The sequence below is a fragment of the Microtus ochrogaster genome, chromosome 18 (genome assembly GCF_000317375.1).
Source record: "Microtus ochrogaster isolate Prairie Vole_2 chromosome 18, MicOch1.0, whole genome shotgun sequence".
Lineage (NCBI taxonomy): Eukaryota > Metazoa > Chordata > Mammalia > Rodentia > Cricetidae > Microtus > Microtus ochrogaster.
The window spans coordinates 9,112,321-9,135,618 of NC_022020.1; the positions used below are offsets into that span (position 1 = coordinate 9,112,321).

The 23,298-nt window shown below is 46.1% G+C and overlaps 1 protein-coding gene across 1 annotated transcript in view; it reads right to left on the reverse strand.

Annotated features, from left to right (window-relative positions):
• The window catches only part of Kctd1 (potassium channel tetramerization domain containing 1), a 197,310-nt gene extending 177,414 nt beyond the window's left edge, over positions 1 to 19,896 (reverse strand). The window contains exon 1 of the mRNA XM_005355789.3: positions 19,878 to 19,896. Coding sequence (XP_005355846.1) covers positions 19,878 to 19,886 — 9 coding nt within the window. The 5' untranslated portion in view covers positions 19,887 to 19,896. The remainder of the gene's footprint in view (positions 1 to 19,877) is intronic.
• Between the last annotated feature and the right edge of the window lie 3,402 nt (positions 19,897 to 23,298).

Sequence of the window (23,298 nt, forward strand, 5' to 3'; positions counted from 1 at the left end):
GCACACACACCACCCGTCAACAGACAGAGTGGGACATGCAGAAGGAAAAGTAAAAAGCCATGAGGCAAAATGAAGATGAAGAGGAGCAGGTTAAAGAAAAAAAAGCTAGCCATAAATGGGGTAAAGCTAAAGTTGAGCATGTCTAACCAATAATGTCTCCATGTCTTGATTTGGGAGCTGCTTGGTAACCCAGAAAAGCCGGAAGCTGCTGTGTGAGAACAGTGGCCAGCCCACCCTAGATGCAATATCCATGTGTCAGTCAATCCCGTCAAAAGAGACAAGCCTTGGGATGTGTTGCTGAAGAGGTGTCCAGGATAGGTAAACGGAGGTGAGAAGACCCACCCAACATGTGGACAGCGCCCGTCCGAGGGCTGGGGTCCTGGACTGAATAACAAATGAACTGGGACCGGCATTCACCTCTCTGTGTAGACGCAATGTGACCAGTGGCTTCACACTCCTCCACGCCATCCCTGTACCCTCAAGCAGAGTCCAGATAAATCTTTCATCCCTTGCTTTTGTCGGGTGTTTTGTCACAGCAGCCGGGAAACAATCTAGTCCACTAGCCCAGCTTTGGAGTCCACTGATTGGCATCTCAGTTCCGCTGTGGTCTAAGCTGTGCAATGCTATGATAATGACATAAAATACAGCTCTCTGTGCCACTGTTTCCTTATCGGCAGGGTGGGACAACAACCCTTAAGTAGCTGCTGTGGACAGTGAGGAACATGATGCTGATACCAGGCCCAGTACAAGGTCTTGCAGGCTGCTGACATCACTACGTTCCTCTTAGAAAGTTGAACTAAGGGCAGTTTGAGTTAATGGACCACAGGCCCCTAGCGTCATTTCAGGAAGTCTCTCTCATACATATCATACTGTTTGTAGATAATTCACCCACTAATAACACCCAAAATTTCTGTATCCACTGTATACCTTCATCTCCCAAGTTCAAAGCCTTTCCATCCATTCTGTATTAGAGGCTTCTTTGATTAAACCTTTGATTCTCCAAAGGTAATAGCAAACCATTCCAAAGTCACTCTAATTACACTTCCACAAGGTCCCGCTGCGCTAATTACTTTTCTATGCTGTGATAAAACAGCACAACCAAAGCAACTTACAGAAGAAGATGTTGATTTGGGATTGTGGTTCCAGAGGGTTGGTGTATGTGACACAGGATATGTTCAACAGAGGCAGCAGGATCAAGGAGCTGAGTGCTCACATCTTGAACCGTGTCTTAGTTAGGGTCTCTATGGCTGTGAAGAAACACCATGACCATGGCAACTGTTACAAAGGGAAACATTTAACTGGGGTGGCTTACAGTTCCAGATGTGTTGCCCACTGTCGTCATGGTAGGTAGGACCATGGAGGCACGCAGGCAGACAAGGTGTTGGAGAAAGAACTGAGAGTTCTACATCTTGAAGGCAACAGGAAGCGAACTAAGACACTGGTTTGAGCAAATGAGACCTCAAATCCCTCCTCCACAGTGACACACTTCCTCCAACAAGGCCACACCCACCCCAACAAAGTCACACCTCCTAATAGTGCCACTCCCTTTGAAGGCCATGTTCTTTCAGACTTCCACAAGCCCCAAGAACAAAGCTACAAGTTTAACCTTAAACTCTCCACGGCACATTTCCTGTAGCGAATCCCTGCCTCCTAAGTCTTCCCAAGCAGTGCCACCAGCTGGAGACCAAGTATTCAAATGTCTGACAGTAGAGGGGTCATTTCTCACTTAAATCACCACATCTCGACAGTTCACGATCTTCTAGCCTCGTAAATACTTTATTTGTCTCCAGGGTTTTTCTGATAACTCAGTTAGTGATGCTCTTAAGGAACCCCTCCCCCTCCCTTTGCCTCTGCTCCCCATCTCTGGTCCTCTTCAAACACCAGAGAAGTTTGACAGAAATGGGGAGATGCTAACACAGTTGCAACCTAAACTCTCCTTCAAGGCCAGCATCCGAGACCTGGGCTTGAAGCTCCCAGAGCTTGAGGGAGCAAGTATCTGGAATCTGTCCTGAAGCTGAAGGAGATAAGGGTCCCTGAGGACAAAGGACACTAAAAAGAGAAGATGGCAGCAGGACACAGCAGTTTGGGACAAGGAATCTAGAGAAGCCTTAATCTGGCATATAAGTGGGGTGGTGGGAGGGGTCCCCAGTAAGTCAGGTCAAGGCCAGTGGATGTATGGATGCTAGGTCAGGCCCAGGCTTTTCTGTCATGTCCAGTAGGCTATGGGAGTTTCTGGAATATTTTAAAGCAAGGATAGAATGTCGAAGACGAGCAGTTTGACGGCTGGGAAAGGATCTCACAGTTACTGTCAGGTGCGGTGGTGTATGCCTGTGATCCCTGTATCAGGGGGGTTGAAGCCGCCATCTAGTGTGTGTGTGTCAGCGAGCACCGCATTCTTTCCTGCACTGCACATCTGTCTTCATGTGTAACTCTGAGTCTAGGGAGTAATAGAGGAAGAAAGAAAGCCACAAGGATTTTACACTGGGCATGTGGGTGAATGGTAAGGCCACTGCAGGAGAGACACAGGGAGCAGGAAGGTTGTGGGCTCACCTGGAGATGCCACAGAAGTGTCTGTCTGCCAAGTGAAGGTGTACCCTAGGCAGGTCGAGACACACAGATGAAAATAGTTCTTATGAGAGTCAAGGGACACAACACTCCCTGGGATAGAGACATCTTCCGAGGAAACCCAGGGAAACCACAGAAGACAAGAACTGTAAGCTGGGCAAATTGGTAGGCTCTAGATCCTAGGAAGGAGCCAACAGCATCTTGGAACCCACATTCTTTGCCTGTCTCTGTCAAAGCCACATTTATCTTTGATCTACTTCTTTTATCTGCTTCACTGTCGCAGCTGTGTGCATCTTGAGTGCAGCTGTGTGCATCCCATGTGCAACTGTGTGAATATGTGCAGCTGTGTGCATTCCGTGTGCAGCTGTGTGCATCCCGTGTGCAGCTATGTGCATCCCATGTGCAGCTGTGTGCATCCCGTGTGCAGCTGTGTGCATCTCTAAGCTCTCGTAGGTCTTTGCTCCCTCCAGTGAGCTGTGGACCTTGCTGGGCTTCTGCCACACTATGGGAGGTCATCACTCTCTCCAGCTGCCATCTACTCTCTTCCCCCAAGACCCTAAGCCTGGAGAACTGGAAGCATTCTCCCAGCCCAGCAGTGCCAGGTAACAGGCCGCTAGTGCATCAGTTGCTTGTAACTGACAGCATATGTAATACCCACTTGTACAGTTTGCATTTTAAAAATACACTGCACTCTTCAGCAGAAGCTCCTCTGCCCTTTTTAGCTTAGTCACAGCTTTGAGAATTCTTCCCACGACAGCCCCTCTCCCTGTCAGGCTGGCATTTGGTAACTCGGGCAGCCACAGATGAACCTCCTTTTCTGCTCACTTTGCTTTTTGAAAAATTCTCCTACTGGTCTCTGTCACTGTGATTTCTCCCAAGTCTCCTTACCCTGAGTTGTGAGAAGCCCCCTCCCCAGAGCTCACAGTGCACTGGGCTCTCCATAGGAGCTCATCACCATCACGATGGCCAGGGCTTTCTTCTGCTCAGTGCCACATTTAGGCACGAAATGCTGTGGCTTTTTACCAGCAACTCCAATAGGAGGTATAGTTCATGTTACAGTTATCACAGCACCATCCTGTGCTCCTTCAACAACTGGGCTTAACATGAGGTCCTGTGTTTCATCCACAGCACCACACAAACTGGGTATAGTGACTCACACTCGTAACCCTAGCCAAGAGGATCAGAAGTTCAAGGTTATCCTCTGCTATGAAGACTGAATACACAAAACCAAACCAAACCAAACCAACAAACAAGTAAAACCATACCAGTAGGTTCTATTTAGAAGTGGAAAGGCCAGACTAATGGTACACACCTGTGATCTCAATGCTTGGAAGGCAGAGACAGGAGGATTTCCACAACCGAGGCCAGCCTGGGCTACATAGCAGACAGACAAAAGCACCTCACTCCTGTACCTGTGCATCTGTGTACCTGAGTGTGTATGCAGATGTGACAAGTACCTCACAGAGGTTGGGGTGAAATCTCTGCAGCTGTCACTACTTCCCTTGCCCTGCAGGTGCCTTTCCTGTGCTCGGAACCCGGACCCTGCCTTGATTCACTGTGGACAACACGGGAAGGGTGTCCTGTGAGGGCAGAGGACCAGCATGGAAACTAGAAGTCACCACGGCAACAGAAGCCAACGTTCTACAGCTTCATCTTTACCTATTGTCACATCTCCCATAGACAGTGCCAGAATCTGACTGTCACAGGGACAGTGATGACATTTATCCTCGAGATAAACAGGACCTTGCAGGCTTGTGTTGTGACAATATTCCATTAAATAAACAATGGTTTGGATTCTAATTTCATATATAATCTTGATGTTTCACACACACGAGGGGGAGAGAGAGGAGAGAGACAGAGAGCTCACAGTGGAGTCTAGAAGGGAACATTTCCTTAAACCATCTTCCTAAGTTTGATTCCAAACTTGCATTTCTGCTTCAACTGGAATGAGGCAAATGACGGATGGTAGCACCTATGTGGAATACTAAGAAATTCAGTGATAGCTTCCCATTTTTCTAAATCACTTGGGAAAAAAAAAACCATTCAGTTAAAGAAAAACACAGTACTATATCAGGAACTAGGCTGAGATTTGATGACAAGCAGAGACCAAAGTGACCTACAAGGTCAGTTAAATAGCACGGGATACTGGAAGGCAGCAGAGGTTTCTACTCTAAGAGAAGTTAGAGAAAGCCCTGTGGACTGTCTGCAGATCCGTGTTTGGGATCCTGTTCTGCACGGCCTTGCTACTACAACACAAGAGGAAAGGAAATGATTTCAAAATGTTTGAGTCAGGAGTGAGGGAAAGCTGAGTGTGTATGTATGTGGTCATGCGTGTGCATGTGCTCACAGCTGTTTTATTTTTAGAAGTGTGTATTTTATTCAGCTTGGATTCTAAAACACACTTTCAGACCAGTTGGCTTTAAACAAATTTATTTCTCATGATTCTGGAGGCCAGGAATTCCAAGATCAAGGTGCTGGCTACCTCAAGAGCTGGCAAGGGTTCGGTTCCTGGTGCACAGACAGCCACTTGCTTGCTGTATACTCGGCAGTCTCTGGTGGGTAAGCCTTACTGACTGGAGACCCCTGGGTGTGTCCAGGGGGTTAACTGAGGTCGGAAGACCCACACTGCATGTGGGTGCTGCACATCTGAGGGTTGAGGTCTTAGAGTGAAAAGAGGTGACTCCAGCATGCAGTGCTGACCTCCCTGACCGCTGGTGAAGCGAGACCACTGCTCTCCCTCCAGACCGTATAGACTAGGGCACACCTGCTACCACGCCTGCTCCACCATGCTCCCCACTTCCTTGAGCCGCCATAAACCTCTCTTACCTTAAGTTGATTTTGTCAGGTATTTGTAACAGTGAAGTCCAAAGTAACTAATGCCGTCTCTTGATGCAAAAGCAGAGAAGAAATATCTCGTGGCTAACCTGACCAGGTAACAATTCTAGGCCTTTATGACTCTATTTGTCCTTAACTATATGCCTAGAGGCCAGCTCTCCAAATACAGCCACACTAGAGCTTAAAGATGAAATATTTGAGGGTTGGGAGGACAGATATGTGGATTGTCTAGCAGCTGTAAGCCAGGTTCAAAGGCACTTAAGAGAAGAAGAGAATTTTGATATCAACCCCCCCCCATGAAGAATGAGGTAAGACAGTAGAGAGTCTGCCAAGCACAGCCATAACAAGGGACACGCTATGCCCAGCAACAGTGACACCATCCAGACACTGACCTGTTCTGTTACACAGCACTTAATTGCACCCACTTAACCTCTTTGTGTGTATACTTGTATGCATGTTCATATATGTGTATGTGTGTGTGTGAGCCAGTGGTCATCCTTCACTGTCTTCCTTCGTAACTCTTCCCCTTGCTTCTGAGACAGGGCCTCTTACTATCCTGGAACTCTCCTACTAGGCTAGACTGACTGGCCATCATCACTCATGTCCCTAGGATGAAAAGGAAACCTTAGAAAGCCAAGAAGGACCAAGAGGTCCAAGAAATGAAGGAATAAGGGGCAGGGGCTGTTGACTAACAGGGCAGCAGCAGCGAGGTTCAGAAGTAAAAGCCACGCTAACTAATGTGGCGCTCACTCTGTAGTCAAGGGTGACGCCAGCGCTTGCTTCTACTGCCAAATCCCTGGGACTGCAGGCAGTGCCAGCAGGGTGTAGTGTATGCGTTTCTACAGTTTGAACCCAGGCTTCCCTAATATTAGGCGAGCTCTCTACCAACTGAGCTGCACCCCAGCCCTGGAGCACAGAACATTTGTAAACCCCACTATGAGCTCTTGAAGAGTCAAACCGATCCTACGTGTGGGCAGCCATACACACAAATCCATAATCCGAGGTTAGGAATTATTGTGTGTGAAGGGCTTTGTCCCCCAGTCAGCCGAGAAGCACTGTGCCTTCTCCATAAGGACACTGAGTTAATGCCGAAACTTAGCAGAACGTAGCTTTTGTTTCAGTTGTTAAAAAATGTATCTGTCTTATTCCTTAGTGGGGTAATTTAGAAATGTTCTTCCCAGGCATTTATAGTTTGCAGAAGAACTGTCAAAAATAACTGAAGTACATGAATATTGCAATTGTACAACGAAAGGAAAAGAAAAGAAATCTAGGAGCACATTTTCAAAAGCAAAATCTGAATCTATGTCTGAAGTCTGAAATGCATTTAAATTGTATTATGCTTTATTTACTCGTGTCTTTAGGGGTGTGTGCACTCCCGTTTGCATGCGGGCAGTTTCTAAAGTTTAGAGAACTTGAGGGAGTTGATTCTTTCCACCCACCAGGTTCAGCCTGGCTGAACGCAGGCTATCAGGCTTGGTAGTGGTAGGCACCTGTACCCCATGCACCGTTTCTCTTGGCCCTAAAATATATTTTGACTAACACAGTATTTAAGGTGGAGGGATGACCATGGAAGACTCCTTAAATAATTATGTAGAATGAACCAGTTCAGCTTCCTTCCTTCCTCCTTCTCTCTGTGTCTGTGTCTCTGTCTGTCTGTCTTTCTTTCTCAAAACAGACATTGTTTCTTGGTATAGCTCTGGCTGTTCTGGAACTTGCTCTGTAGACCAGTTTGGCCTCGAACTCAGAGAATTCCCTTGCTTCTGCCTCCCGAGTGCTGGGATAAAAGGAGTGTGCCACCACCACCTGGCTTGGTTGTGCTTTTTTAATAATTATTTGAACTTCAGCTAGAAATATTCATAGTTTCTCGTGCATTTAGACACAAAGACACATCAGAAGCAAAAGAATAGCATTTTTCAGTGATTTGCATAAACACAAAGGTTTGATTGCAAGGGCCAAACATGAGGAGAAATAGCCCTGATTGCTTCAGGTGGAAGGTTGTAGAGCTTCGATCCCATCTCACATCCTCAGTTCTGACTCATCTACCAACAAGCATGACTGCCAGAGTACCCATGATTCCACCGGCTGTGAACTCTCATGGTTTTTCCTGCTCAGCAGTGACTGATGAACTGGGCAGAGGGTAGATCAAGATCTGGTTTTCCTTCAGAAAACCCTGTTTTCATACAGCTAGTGTGACTTACGAAACCTAGGAATGACTCGTCACTTCTTTCCTTCGGATCTCTGAAATATTTCAGCCACCCGAAAGCAGACTTAATTCTGAAATTTTGGCTTTCTCTTAGAGACTGATGTGTCTAACTGCTTTATTTGATGGTAGCACAGGCTGCAGAGTCCAAACCCACGAAAGCTCAGCTCCTAGAACCAGCCTAGCATCCCACACAAATACAAAGGGGTATTTGCTTTGTCAGTCTGTTTATTTTTGAGAGGGTTCTTGATAAAGGTAGCAAAGGCTCAGAATCTGCTTGCCTCCATGTCGCAAGGCCAGTGATCTACACCCCAGGTCAAGGAAGGGCTAAGTTAGTGCATGCTGCAGGTGGCTTGCTTCACCAGTGTGTGTTGCCAGAACACATGTGTAAGAGTTGTTTTACTAGATGTCCCTCAGAAGTGATGGGAAGAACCTGTGGTGGAGTGTGCCTGCAGTGCCAAAACTCGAAAGGCAGAGGCAGGAGGATCAGGAGTTCAATCATCTTTGACTATGTAGCAAACAAAGAGACTCAGCAAGTCACCTGACTTTCCCTACTTCCTCGGGAGAACACCAGTGGCAAGTCTAGGAGTGGAATCTCTCAGGAGTGGGGCCATCCTGGGTCTCTGCTAACACTTTAGGGTTCTGAAAATAGCTTAATGGCTATAAATGTCTAAAGACCCCTCATTAAAAATATAAAGAGATTTTTTTAGATGTTGATGGGCTATGTCATGTACAACTAGAACATAAGCCCATACCTCCCCTTGTTGATTTCCCGTGTCTGTATATCAAGGCCAGGCTCTCCAAGGACCCACGGTTAGAGCTTTACTCTGCAGTAGGAGTACCATTGGTTTGTCTTCTGGAGTCTGAGCATGAAACACAGCCAATGTATTTATGCTTCTTTTGAAATCCTCTTTTTCCCCTACCCCATGAAGTCTCTTGCATCCCAGGCTGGCTCAAGCTCCCCTATGTAACCAAGGATGACCTTGAAGTTCTAAATCTACGTCTGTCTTCTGAGTGCTGGGATGACGGGACTGTGCCACCATCCCCGATTGATTGATGATGATGACCCAGGTCTCAGGGCAAGCACTTCCCCTACTGAACAACATCCTCAGGTCCTTGTGGTTTTTATAGGTCAAGACATAACTATTTCCCCCATTTTACAGAGTTGCTGAGAAGAATTAGTGTCTCAAAAGTGCTTAATGAAGCTAGGAGTATGGTCAAAGTGTTAACAGTAGACTCAGGGCTCCGAGCAACTGGAAGGCCAAGTTTCCAGTGCCCTACAAGACAGAACTACAAATTACTATTCAGTAACATGTAACACTTTTCCCTTCATGGTGGCTCATTAATACTTAAAACTGAGTTATCATCTTTATTTAATTCTTGATTTCTGATGAATCCCAAGTCATTTCAATGGAGCATGTGATAATATGGCTAATGCTGGGAGATAATATCACTTTCCTCTGTTGATTTTATTAGGCATTCAGTACCCCCTCCAACCTCCCCCCTTCCACCACTTCTCCCCATCCCACCCCAGTCCCAGATAATTCCGTTTTCGGGAAATCACAGTCGTGGATGCTAACGCAAGGATATGTCTCCTCCCTGGCCCACTGCCCAGGAGGAAATGGGCTACTTGGAGATGCTGATGCTTCGAGCTTGGAGCTGCCCCTCTGCGCCTCAGTTGTTCCCAGGGAGCAGCCAAGGCAGGTTTTAAAAGTTGGCTTAACCTAGCTTTTCTCAATGCCAGAAAGTAAAAAACCGGAGGCTTGGCAAGATCAGGAGTGTGCGTCACCGCCATCTGCTGGATGGAATGGGTATCGCACCAGCTCCTGAGCCGCTCAATGGGGCAACAAACTCCAGAACCGGGTGGGGTCAGAACAGGGTGGCTTATTTGCCCTGTCTTTCAACACCAACTCTAATTGTCTGCATTGTCTGGTAACCCTACGAATCTGCACAGGATGAATTTCCTGTGAGCACGAAGCTGGGTTCGATCTGCCAGCACGTCTTACACTAGTTGTGGTGGCACACACCTGCCGTCCCAGCACCGAGCAGGTGGGAGCAGGAGGCTAAGAAGTTCAAAGTTTTCATTAGCTGCACACAAAGCTTAAGGCCAGCTTGAGCTACATGAAACCCTGTCTTTAAAAAAAAACGAAACAAAACAAAAAGTAAAAGAGGGCTATCTTTTAAACAAAGTTCGTCGTCCCAAATGATCGATCTATTTAATCAGACAATGCCGAAAACCATCATGCCAGGGCATCTGGCAGAACATGGATTCTCTTGTCAGTAGCAGAAAGGGCTTCCAGGAAGGCAAAGTCAGCATCTGGCTTCTAAACTGTTTATTGAGCATCAACGCTGTATGCCTCAAAGAACTGGGTATGGCCGTAAGTTCTGGCAATGTCAGTACTTGATGGCAGAAGAGGACGATCAGATGTTCAGGGCCAATTATGAATAGTAACAAGGGAGGCCAGCCTGGGCTACGTGAGACCTGACTCAAGAAGAAGAAGAATCAAACAAACAAACAAACAAACAAACAAACAAACAAACAAAACGGGTTGCAGAGATGGCTAAGCTCTTAAGAGCATTTGCTGTCCATGTTGAAAACCTGGATTTGGTTCCTAGCACCCATGTGAAGGTCCGTAACTACCTCTAACTCCAGTCCAGGGAATTTGACACCCTCCTTGGGCCTCAGAGCAACAAATCCCCACCTAGGGAAAATACATCCATTCACACACACACACACACACACACACACACACACACACACACACACACACAGAAAGAGAGACAGACAGACAGAGACAGAGAAAGACAGAAAGAGGGAGAGAGAGAGAGAGAGAGAGAGACAGAAACAGAAATAAAACTTTGAAGAAAAATTAAAAGTAGAAGCTCAAAGGCTAGGCGTATTGCTGTATGTTGCTGCTCTTCCAGAGGAAGAGTTGGTTTTTACCCCATGTTGGGCAGCTCACAACCACCTGTACACTAGCTCCACAGGGTAGGAAAAACTCTTCTGGCCTCTGTGGGCATATAGACACATTGACATACATAAATAAAACATAAATAAATACTTAAAACCAAACTGATTCTAACAAAAAGAGGTGAGGAAAATAAACACAGCCTCCACTCTTAGACTACACTTTCTTCTGATGGCCAGAACATGACAGGCATGTGTGCCACACTTGACTCTCAGAATGATCTTCAGCCCATTGCTGTCTTGTTTATAGCCAGCCCACGCTGTTACTCAGTCACAGGGCAGCAAACCAATTACTTTACAGTCTGAACACCAAGGCTTAGAAAAGTGAAGTTCGTCAAGATGATACAGTTAGAAACTGATCGAGGCAGGTGTGGATATGGGCATGGAGCAGGTAGGTTTGGGGGAGAATTGTTAATGCCCTGGACCAGTGTAGTGTTTGATTCTTTCACACAGAGATACTTGGTCTCTGGTTTTATATACATTTTCTGTTCCATTAGCTACAGATTTCCAGCAAAGTGGGATTGGTATACAAATAAAAAGTGATGACAACAGCAGATGCTTAGGAAGGAAGCATCAGGAAAAATCTCACCTCCTCTAGAGAGCATCTGAAATCCTTCCAGCTCACACGCTCTCCAGTTCAGAAGGCATTGTCCTAGTGGCAGCCTGTGGTGGCAGCAGGGGCCACTGTCAGTTCGCTCTGAGTAGAAAAACAAACCCACATTTTGATTGATGTGGTGGAGTATGTGTGAGTTTATACTTTGCTCAGCAAGAGCTTTACAACAGGGATGTTCTGATGGCAGCAATCACAAACCACTTTGTTGTGTACTTAGATACAAGGGTTACGTATGTTGGTGTGTACATGCGTGCTGGCATGTGGGAAAGCCAGGGGTTGTTATCAGGTGTCTACCTCGATGGCTCTCCATCTTATTTTTTGAGAGAGACTCTTCCACTGGATCTGAAGCTGACTGTTTCGGCTAGATTGGCTGGCCAGTGAGCTCCCAGCATCTGCCTCCATACCCCTCCCCCACTGCTGGAATTATGGGTGAGAAGCCCCATAGTAGGCTTTTATGTGGGTGCTGGGGACCCAAGCATAGGTCCTCATGTGTGTGCAGAAAACACCTTTACCCATTGAGCCATCTCTCCACCACCTCCAACCATTTCAATTCTTTGCTTTTTCTCTTATGAACGGCATAGCAATGGGAGGAAAGTGGGGGCAGAGAATGAATGGGAGCTGATGGCTGCAGGAACACTCTGCAGAGTGTCCATCAAAATGCTCAGAACCAGGTGGCAGAGGCAGTGCAGGAACACTCTGCAGAGTGTCTATCAAAATGCTCAGAACCAGGTGGCAGAGGCAGAAGGGTCTCTGAGTTTACGGCTAACCAGATCTACAGAATTCCACATAGTGAAAGCCTCCATCTCAGAAACAAACAAACAAAACCTCTCATATTAGCCTGGATTGGAGAGCGAGCTAGGAATGCTCATGGAACAATAAAGAGATTAATGCTAAGGTTGGCTGTGGTAATGCATTATTACAAAATAATACATCCAAAGGGACCAAAGCTTTTGCTGGACCCCATAGTCAAAGTTAATAATATACTTTAAAGTCATGTAGGGCTTGAGATTGTTATCATATTGCATACTAAGCCTGTTCATTTAACCTGCCTTTAAAAGAACAATGTAAAAACCAACCTTACTTGCCTTGGATTTCCCATATAATCAACTTTTATAACCTAAGCTAATATATAGCTGTAATCTTAAATTACATACTCTTCCAAGCTCCAGACCCAAGTGTGTGTGTGTGTGTGCGCGCGCGCGCGCGCGCGTGCGTGTGTGTGATGGTAATGAATGCTGGAAACAGAAAACAGGCTGAAAGCAGCCTTATAAACGAGCACTCATCACAAAGGCTGGAAGCAGCATTTGGATAGTGCTGGGCAGTGTTGCTAGTCAGTGACTGTGAAACTCTGTTAAAGATTTTTATAAGGTACTCATTCCTTCCCCATAGGGCGCTTTCTGTCCTGTGAAGTAAACACAGAGCAAAGCCCTTTGTTAATAGAGGAACAGACACAGACATGCAAGGACGGACTGACGGATAAACAGACAGACAGACAGACACACACACACACACATTAGAGACATGGATGTACGGAGAGAGGGACAGAGAGATAGATAAGGCAGCATTCAGGTAGGCTTGGATTCAAGTTCATGAAACAGACAGGAATGACAGAAGAGAGAAAGGATTCAAATCTAGCCTCACTCTTGGTTAAATTACACCAAAGGGAAGCTTAATAATTTCTTTCCTTTAGTTCACTACCAATACATTTTTGGTGACTCTGAGTTTATCATTAATATTCTCCACCTGACACATCTGTGAGTGAGTTCACGGGGTTTACCACCACCCCAGACTTACAGTACCTCCTATAAGCTTTGTAGTTAGTGTTATTCCAGAGGTTCAGTGAGGTGTAGTGGATTTGCTCCTCTTAACCACGGACGTTCTGGGCACTTATGAAGCCAGGACACAGCAGGATTCAAGTGTGCAGAGGGGAAAGCATCCAGAATTGGGCTGATTCCTGCAATAGTGCATGCCTTGGGGTGTTTGATGCTGTGTATAATCTCAGCAACCACACAAGGGAGGTTGGAAATGGAACTCCAGGTGATGTGGCCGAAAGAATGGACATTTATCTAACCAGAGCTCACCCCCAAGACTTAGGGAATTCATTTGTGTATCAAACTCCCATGAAGAGAATGGTATTTGCATTATTTCCTGGAAATAACTGAAGCCTGAATTTTCTGGAAGGAGCCCCAGCCTGGAATTTTTTTTGGAAGAAGTACAAGCAGAAAGAGACATACTATTATAAAAGATCTATGGTGGGCTTCTTCAGTGAAAATTCCCTTCCTAATATATTTTGATATTGAAAGTAAGGTCACTTAATGCCCAATTCTAAATTATTTAAAAATTAGCCAACATTCAGTAGTAAGTGCTGTTTTGGTAGTGAACCCCATACTGGACAAAACAATTTCCTAGCAGGTCTCTATCTTTTAGGAATCTAGACTTCAAGGAATACGTTTTGTAGAAATAAGAACAAATTGAAAGAAGGAACAAGATATCAGAAGTACCAAAATGTTCACTTATACAGAAATACGAAAGGCTGCATGGAGATCAGGCTAGCCAAGGACCAGTACAGCAAGTCTGAGATGCAGGGATCATTATAGTTTGAATTTAAAATGTTCACCAACTGGTTGATGGCCTGGAGTTCTCCAGTGGATGAAGGTATTTTAGGGGGCTGTGGATTGTTTAGGAGGTGGGCCTAGGTGGTAGAAATGGGTCACTAGGAAGTCCCCAGTAACAATTTTTGTACTTCCTAGTTAGTCACCATGTACATAAATAGCCCCCGCAGGAGCCTGCAACCCCAGACTGAACCTCTCTCCCGAACCTTCCTCCCTACCATGTCTTTCTCATGAAACCCTCTGAAACCAAGAACCAAGATGATCATTTCTTCTCCTAAATGCTTCTGTCTTAGATTTTTTTCCCCAGCAACACAAATGTCACTGTGGTGGTAGGAATGGCCCCCACAGGCTCATAGCTTCCAATGCTCAGTCTTTAGGGAGTGGACCTTGACAGAAATTAGGGTTGTGGCCTTGTTGAAGGAAGTATGCCCCTGGGGGTGGACCCAAGCCAGTCCCAGTGTCTGTCTCTTCCTGCTACCTGTGGATCCAGATGAAGAACTCTCAGCTACCTCTTCAGCACCATGTCTCCCGTGTGACCCCTGCTTCCCACCATGCTGATAATGGACTAAACTTCTGAAAAAGTGAGTATGTCCCAATTAAATGTTTTCTTTTACAAGAGTTGCCAAAGTCATGGGGTCTCTTCACAGCGATAAAACACTGACCAAGACAGTCACCTATACAAAGGACAGATGCACAAAAATCTATCAAAGTAAGAGACAATGTAAGGGTTATTTGTGTAGTTACAGGTCTTTCCTTCCTTCCTTCGTTTCTTTCTTTCTTATGACATGCAATGATTATATTATTTGTATGTAAATGCCTTTAAAAGGTGGAGTTGAAATTAATTTTTTATAAATATATATTAACTTATTTTATTTATGTGTATGTGTGCCTTGCCTGCTACAGTTGTGTGCACCACATGCAATGCAAAAACTCACAGAAGCCAGACATCATAAGTCACTGTGAGCCAACATGTGGGTGCTGGAATCCAAACTCAGGTCCTCTGCAAGAGCAGTAAGCAGTCTTAACCATTGAGCAATCTCTCCAGTCACTAAACAATTCATTTTTCTGGTAACTCAATACCTTAATATTTTTAAGTTACAGGTATAAATGTTTTATACGCAATAACATATTTTATACATTTACATGATATATTCTATTCACCCCATTTCCTTCCCTTGTCGCCCAGCTCCTACCCGTGCCCCTCCTCTTCCCACCCACTCCTCCTACTTTCATATTGTTTTCAGTGACCCAACGAATTGAATTAGATTTGCTTACAGGGGCATGGATGCAGAGTTATTTATAACACAGGCAGCTTGCCAGTCACTACACCACTGGTTTTATGAGATTCTTGACACAATGTGTGTTATAAGACACAGACCTGATTTTGTTCCAGCAGGTTAAACACAAGACTCTCTCAATGATGACTCCCAGCTTATCAAGAGCTAGTTATACAGACCTCACAGGGCAGGTCATAAAGAAAAGAGGGGCTTGGAAGACAGGATGCGAAGGGCAGGCAGGCGGGGCCTGAAGGACTGCAGGCCCTGCACAGGACTGGGGAACAAACGGAGAAATTGAAGAATGACCAGACCAGATGCCTTGGCTGCCTCTGTGAATTCAGATGCCCTGGGTGTGAATGAGGCTTCTCATTCCCAAAGCCCGCATCCTGAACACCATCATTTACTTGATTAACGTGCCCTGTATTCACTACTTTTCCTGCTGTATTGCTTAAGGAAGCAAAGGTTTGCTTGGGCTTACAATGTGAGGGGTACAGACCATCTCCAGGGGAAAGGCATGGAAGCCATGGCTATATGGTGGCAGGCGTATGCTGGTGGACTCTGCACACCCTCACATCATGTTTGGACTGATGCAGAGAGTGGGCAGGAAGCAGGGCCAGGATGCGAAAGCTCAGAGCCCACCCTCGGAGGCCTACTTCCTTAAGTAAGGTTCCCCCCCCCCCCCAAAGGGGCCATAATCATCCAAACCTATAGCAGCAGCCGCCATCTACTTGGAGGACCCTTCACAGCCAAGTCACAAGATGCCCGAAACCTTGACACTCAACACTTCTCCCTTCTTGGGGACCTGTAACCAACCTATCCCTGGGTTCCACCCTGTTTTCCTTCTAAGTGGATCTCAAATTCTTTCATCACGTTCTGTCATTGTCTACATCTGTTCTTGCCCAACCACTGTATTAGGCGATGCAAGGGTTACGAATCTCCCACTGTGGACTGTCTAGCTATCTGCCTGTGCACTTCCAGAACTGTCCTTTCAATGCACACAGTACGCCATGCCTCTCCCATCTTTCTCTCCCACCTATCCCTCGGTGAGGATTAAAACCAGATTTCCATCCTGCAGCCCAGATCTTCCACCTACCTCTCCAACATTTAGATCTTAGAATCTAGAGCTTTCTTTGGAAATCTGACTCCAGTCCTGCCTCTTTCACCCCTCTTTGGCTCATTCTACTGAAATTTCCCTTTTCTTCCAAAGCACTAATCTCTTATCAGTTGTTCAGTTATTCGGTGAATGTCTGTCTCTGTAATCAAGCAATCATGGCGCTGCATGCCGTTCCCACCATGGTGTCTCCAGCATCTAGCGGGGAGTTTCCTGTACAGTCAGCACTAAGAAATAATGGCTGAATGAACGGATGAGCTTAATGAGAACAAACTTCAGAAAATGATTCTTAAAAGTTAACCTCATCTTCCTCTTCCCAGAGCTCTCAAACCAAACTCTTCAAAAGCAAAGCCTTAGTATAGTACATTTTTATGAATGAGAAGTCAGGGAGCTCCTGCGGTTTCCAGGGAAGGGAAGGCCAATTGTTTCTCATGCCTTCATGGGGAAGCTCTCAAAACAAGCAAGCGCGCGCGCACACACACATCCAAAAGATCATATTCCCGTGATGCTTTATCTTCAGGATAAATGTTTTGTTTATTGCAAAATAATAAATAATAGCTGAAAAAAGTTCAGAAATACAGTTTAAAAAGCAACTTTCAAAAAGCCTTGTTTGAGTGACTCACCTGGGATGTAAAGGGGAGATCTGAGCAAATTTCAGGCCGCTGCAGCCATCGCATTGAGTTTAGAAAGACTAAAAAGCATTGCTAAACTCAAGAGCCAAACCAAAGTTTCATTTCAGAACACTCTCCAACAAATGCAACTTTCACTGTTTATGTTTGCATTTTAAAAGAAATTGCTTTGGGTAAATAATTTGGTGCAGGCAAGCCTAAAATGCAGGATTCAAAGCAAACTGAGCAACATTTCCCCCAGTCAACGGAAGTCTTTCTTAAATTAATCCCTTTCCAAATGCGTGGGAAGCATAAAACGGGCAGTAATTGCTGAATACTCTCCCCCAAGTATGGAGAATAACCAGGAAGGCAAAATTACTTCTGAACCAGGCCTTCACTGAACACCCTTATTATACAAGATCTGGTAAAGGATTACAAAGCCAATAATTGTACAGCTAGAAGAGAGACCTCTAGTGTGTGCTCGGGGAGTCTATATTGTGCTTCGGGCGTAATTAATAGAGCAAAAACTACTGCAGTCATTTTACATGCTGTGGTGGGAGATAACCCCCCCCCACACACACACACACAATCATTCGTACTTAATGCATCTAGAGATTTCGGCACTTTTGACTAGTCACTTATATTCTCCTTGCACACAAAAGTCCCATCCCGCTAAGTTCTCTGTGATCTTAAGTTATAAAGTTCCAGGGTCACCTTTGTCACCTCACTGGTAAACATTTAACCTACTGCTATTCTTACAGTGACCAGCAGCTCTTCTCAATCTGCATGAGCAGGACTCCTACACAGACAGCCCCTTCTCTGAAGCCACATGCCACCAAAATCTAAATAGGCATCTTGCCCATTATCCCCGAGACAAATGAACTCACAGCTATTTAAAATTCGCCTAGCCGGCTGGCTATTAACTCCCACAGTCTCCCATACAGGCAGGTGAATTTCCTGATTTAATGAATCATAAATGGTCCAGATTTAACGAATCATTCCACAACATCAGTCTCAGCCTTTAAAAATCCTTTATTTTGTTTTTTTTCCACATTAAAAACATTTGAGATACACACAGAAAACGCTTCCCCCGGAACGCACACACAATAACACACGAAACAGGAGGTTTCTTAAGGAGTCTACTGCTGAGAAGGTAAAAGCATTTTGCTCATTTTTAATTTGCTAAAACAATCCAAGCATGCTTGGTACCCAGAGGGTATTCTCAAATAAACTTGTATCTCCGGCTGCCAGTTTAGTTGATTGAAAACAGAAGGCAAACGTTTCTTAAAGAATGAGTATGTTAAACTGTGTGTCTCTCTAAGTGCCACCAAGGGCGCGCGCGCACGCGCGCGCGCGCACACACACACACACACACACACACACACACACACACACACACACGAGGAGGTGGGCAAAGCAGCCAGTCTTATGGTTTAAACGGTAGTATAATATTCGTACAATATTTGTACCAAATTACTTCTGCCTACTGCGGTGTCTCTCTTAGCCAGGAAACCAGAGCCAAGGACAGTTTCCGCGTGCGACTCTCCATGTACAAAGCCGACCGCCCCATCGAAACTTTGCTAACTTAGTCCTCTCCAGCCCAGCCGGAACCCGAAGCACAGACAGTGAAAACGTGTTTACACTGGAAAATCATTTCCACGACAGCCTGAATGTTGGAAAGCACAAAGGCAATGCCTATCGGCCCGCGATCGCTAAAAAGTTGTATGCCGACGCCTGTGCCAGGCCGGCGTCCAGGCAAGGAGTCCCCGCACCACAGGTTCTCCCCACCCTTCTTGGACGTTCAGGGGCTCCACCTCACTTAGGAAGCAATTCACCACAACGTGCCACCCTCCCCGGTCTTTTTTCCAGGAGGTGAGGACTCTCATTTTCCAGCCAGGTCCCTCTTGGGGGCAGGAGAGGAAGCGCACTCCACAATTCCACCAAGAGGGGAGGCAGGCTGGGGGTGGGGAGGAAAGAGGTCAGAAAGGAGCCAAACTGACTCCCTTCCTCCTACCCCTGCGCCCCGGAGCACCGGTTCAGACCGTGCACACGCGTGGCGACCAGGAAACTCTGTCCCTTTAAGTGAACAGTGGCCGCCAGAGGAGGAGGAGGAAGAGAAGGGAAGGACCGGGCTCTGGACTCCACGTTGCTGGCTCGGGGAGAGGAGGCGAACGCCAAAAGCCACCACCGTTACCTGCGGCGACCGCAGCCTTCCCCGCCACCCCAGCGCCCCAGTCCGCGCCCGCCTCCCAAGGAGACTTCTTAATCCCAGCTCACTAACGAGGGAGGAGGTGGGGAGGAAGAAGAACTGGCGCTTTTTAAAAATAAATGAAACATTTGCACCCAGGGAGGGGGGGAGGGGAAATGGGAGGAGATGGGAAAGGGCTTTAAAGGCGCCCGAGTGGGCGGAGGCGACGAATCTGGAGCAACCCGGGTTGCACGCGGGCCGGCTCTGGGCTCTAGCCGCGGCTCACAAAAGGGCTCGGCCGGGGAGAAAAGGGAAGGGAAAAATAAATAAATAAATAAGTAAATAAATAAATAAAGCGCCCCGGGGCCCGATCCGCTCAGCAGCCACAATGGCGTCTTTGAGCGAGTGTCCCGGGGGGCGCCGCCAAGGCTGACTGGGAGCAGGGCCACGATCCCCACCCCCACGAGGTAGGCGCTCAGCCCCGAGCCCCGGAGCGCCCCTGGAAGAATGGACGCGAGCGGCACGCGGGAGCAGGGACGGGGGTGACGGGGGTTCGAGAGTCGCGGGGCTGCGCTCCGAGACTCAGGACCCGGCCGTGGGGACCTCCCCTCTGCCCGCCCCAGCCCGGTCGGCGCGCCGGCTACCGACCCCGTGGAGCCCCCGACTCGGACTTCCGTGGCTACCGCCCGCGCCCGCTCGGCTCCCTTGGCCAGGAAGAAAACCGAGGAGCCGCAGCCGGTGCGAGCGGCTCCCCAGCCGCCGTCCGCGCCCGGCTGCGTGTGTGCGAGTGTGCCGCGCTCTCGCCCCATGCCTGGCACATGCGTAAAAGCGAGTTGCGCCCAAAGTCCCAGCCATACCCTCCTTAGCAAATAATAACAAACCCAAACCGTCAGATCTTACCTGAAACATTGAAGCACAAAGTCTCTCTCCAAGTCCCCTTTTCCTTTTCCTCTCCCCCCTTTTCCGATTTCTCTCCCAGCGATCTGCTCGCCTCGCCACACCAGAGAGAAATGCAATAGCTTGGCTAAGGTAGACAGAACAAAATACAGAGGAGAGTTGCTCCAGGGCTTTGAAACCCCTCAAGGCAAGGATCAGGATACAATTAACTCGCGCCTCTACCTCTAGTCCAAATCTCCAAAATAAAACTTAAATCAAATTAACCGATCACAGGGCTCACAGTTGATCTTCAAAAATAAAGACTTACATAGGCTATAGAGAAATATACATATAGAAAATTCCCCAGATTTTTTTTTGTTGGAAAAACAGTCTCATTTCAGCCTCCAACTTGCTTTTTACTCTCCTCTTGCACAGAAAAGCTGATTTTAATCGTTGTGATTAGTTTTGATGTAACGTGTCCGCAGGCGATTTCTACAAATGGATGGAGTGTTTCTTTGCCAAAAGAGGGAAATGCAGCAGATGATGATAATTACAAGAATTGTTGGTTGTTTCTTTTTATTTGTGTTTAGGGCTCTCGCTTCACTTTCTCGAGTTGACCTGACGTTACTGTTACAGGAAGGTCGCACAACTTGTTGATGAGGCTTGCCGCCCTGTCTGATCAAAGGCTAGGTGATAATTTGGCAATAGAACAGCGTGGTTTTGGTTCCTTTGGCGACATAAATATCCCAAATGACGTGGATAAAAATAAGCACATGGAGCCTGCTTTGCCCCAATCAAGTCTGAATCAGTGCCTGGGGGTGATACACAAACTCATTTCAAATGTTCAACCATGCAGAATTATAAAGAGATTGAAGGAGTTACACTGCATTTTTTTTAGTGGCAAAATTAAAAGAAAACAAAACCTAACATACCTACCACTTAGGTTTATTTGTCAACCTTCCGAACATACCTCCTGTGTTCTCTCCTTGCCTCCCCTCCCCCGTACCTTTGTAGGGAATTTGTATGAGTCCATTATTTGTTGGAGGCAAAGATAGGAATACAAACACATCTCCCCAGATGCAGTTCTGACTTCTGATCATCTTCCACTCCATCTCTTCTTCCTCTCTAGGTCTTTGTTCAAAGACTTTTGCTGAAGACTCTTTTATCTTAATTCTTTTCGGTAAGAGTGGGATATTTGATTGTAAACTCAAGGGTCACCTCCCATTAGTGTTAAATCTTTGCAGCATGCATTTTGAAATGGTATGTTTTTGAGTTCTTCACAGTTCATTAATTCAAAGACTTTGCTGACACTTCATATAAAATACATAAACATGTGTATAAACACACACCAGAGAGAGACTACACACACATACACAGAGGAGGGAGGGAGACGGAGAGAGGAGGGCAGGGGGATGGTATGGTTTTACAGCCTGTACTGCCAAGGGTACAGAAACAGGAAACCCACACAGAAGCAGATATGCCTTGCAAATATTTGTAGCTGGCAGCCTTTTTTAGGAAGTGATTTTTACCCATCATTTTATCTCTTAAGGTGAGGACCTGCTTCAATGTCAGCAGAAAAACAAAAGATTATGGTTTTTGGTTTTTTTTTTTAATAGGCCTCAACAAACTAATCTGTAATGACTCAAGAGATTGATGCTATAATGAGAACCAGGAATGGTGGTCGGTTTTTATATGTAGTGTGAAAAGTGTGTTGGTATAGGCAATTGCTTTGAAAACATCATTCCTTTGGAAGAAGAAAACAAAAATATGTTAGAATGCAACACAAAGAGACCCATAGTTTTTTTTGTGTATTGTCTTTGGTAAATATATTCTGTGAACGGAAATAAAATGTTTAGTCACTACAAAAAGCTAAATTCAACAGAATTAATGGTTCATTTTCCAAATGTTGTTAACATAGAGAAGTGAGGAGGAGGGGGCCTCAGCAGAAAAAAAGCCCAATCATTTGATATGGAAACTTATTGGAAATGCCTAGAATAGGGAGAGTTCAGATTTTCAAATAAAGCATACACATAAAGAGACATGAGTGGCGGGGATCCAGCCCGGAACATCACATTCGTTTATGTCTTACTTAATACCTTCTATGAACAGCCTGAAGGTAACCACACACATTTGTGTGGGGTGTCTATGTATGTGTTTATGTGTGTATGTGCATGTATGCAGATGCAATTTCGTGTGTGTGTGTGTGTGTGTGTGTGTGTGTGTGTGTGTGTGTATAGGCCAGAGATCAACATTTAGTGTTTTTCTTTTGTTTTAGATTTTTGAGACAGAATCTCTTACTGAAGCTCACGGATCCACCTAGACTTACCGACCACAAGCCCCAAGAATGCGCCTATGTCTGGCCTCTCAGCTCTGGGGTCACACATGTATGCTGCTGCACTTCTTCTTGCAGGCTAAGAGTGTTGGCTGAGCCAATCTCCCTGCCATTGTGCAATATATTCGAGACTTTTGTGCCGCAAAGGAAGTCTCACAGTGGGGAGTTTTCCACTTGTGCAGTCAATCACAGTGCTACTCAACGAATTTCAACTTTTGGAGCATGTGGTAGCTTTAATTGTCAATTTATGGAACCTAGAATCTTCTAGGAAGAGCATCTCAATGACAAATTGTCTAGATCAGGTTGAATATGTTCATGGGTAATTAATTTGATAACATTAGTGAAGTGGGAAGACCAACACACGTGTGTGGCAGCATCTCGTAGGCAGGGCGTCCTTAACTGTGCAGAGTAGAGACAGCAAACCAAGCACAGGCTTTCTTCCCTCCCCCTCCCTCCCTCCGTCTCTCCCTCCCTCCCCCCTTCCTCTCTCCTCCCTTCCTTCCTTCCTTATTTATTTCTTTCTCTGTGTCCGACTGTGGATGTGATTTGACTTCACACTTCAGGTTCCTGAGGCTGTGACTTCCCTGTCCTGTGGTACTGGAACCGTCAGTGAAACCAACCCTTCAGCTGCTTTCGCAAGGCATTTTATCACAGTAACAGAAAAAGAAACTAAGGCACAGCATTTCAGAGATTTGGAATCAGGGATTCTCAACCTGTTTGTTAAAGCCATGGCTTAGAGGGTATATTAATTAAGAAACAGAAACATTTCCCCCTCAGCTCTCAAATCCGCGTGTCTTTTGGAGAACAATTTGCTGCTATCCTGGATGTTAGAGCTGGACGCTCCTTGGCGGGCTAGTATGTTGTTGTCACCATTTCGGAGATGAGGTGGGAAGCGGTTTCGCTTGTATTGGTTATTATCATGTGTGTCTGTGCTGAATGAGTGGGGAAGCGGGTGTGTGGAAGTCAGAGGACAGTGGTGTGGAGCTGGTTCATATCGGCTCTGGGATTCAACTCAGGTCATCAGGCTCAGGCAAGAACCTTTTACCTGCTGAGCCATTGTGCTGGCCCAAGGTTCTCATTTAAAAAGTCGGGTCATTAGCCAGGTGGTGGTGG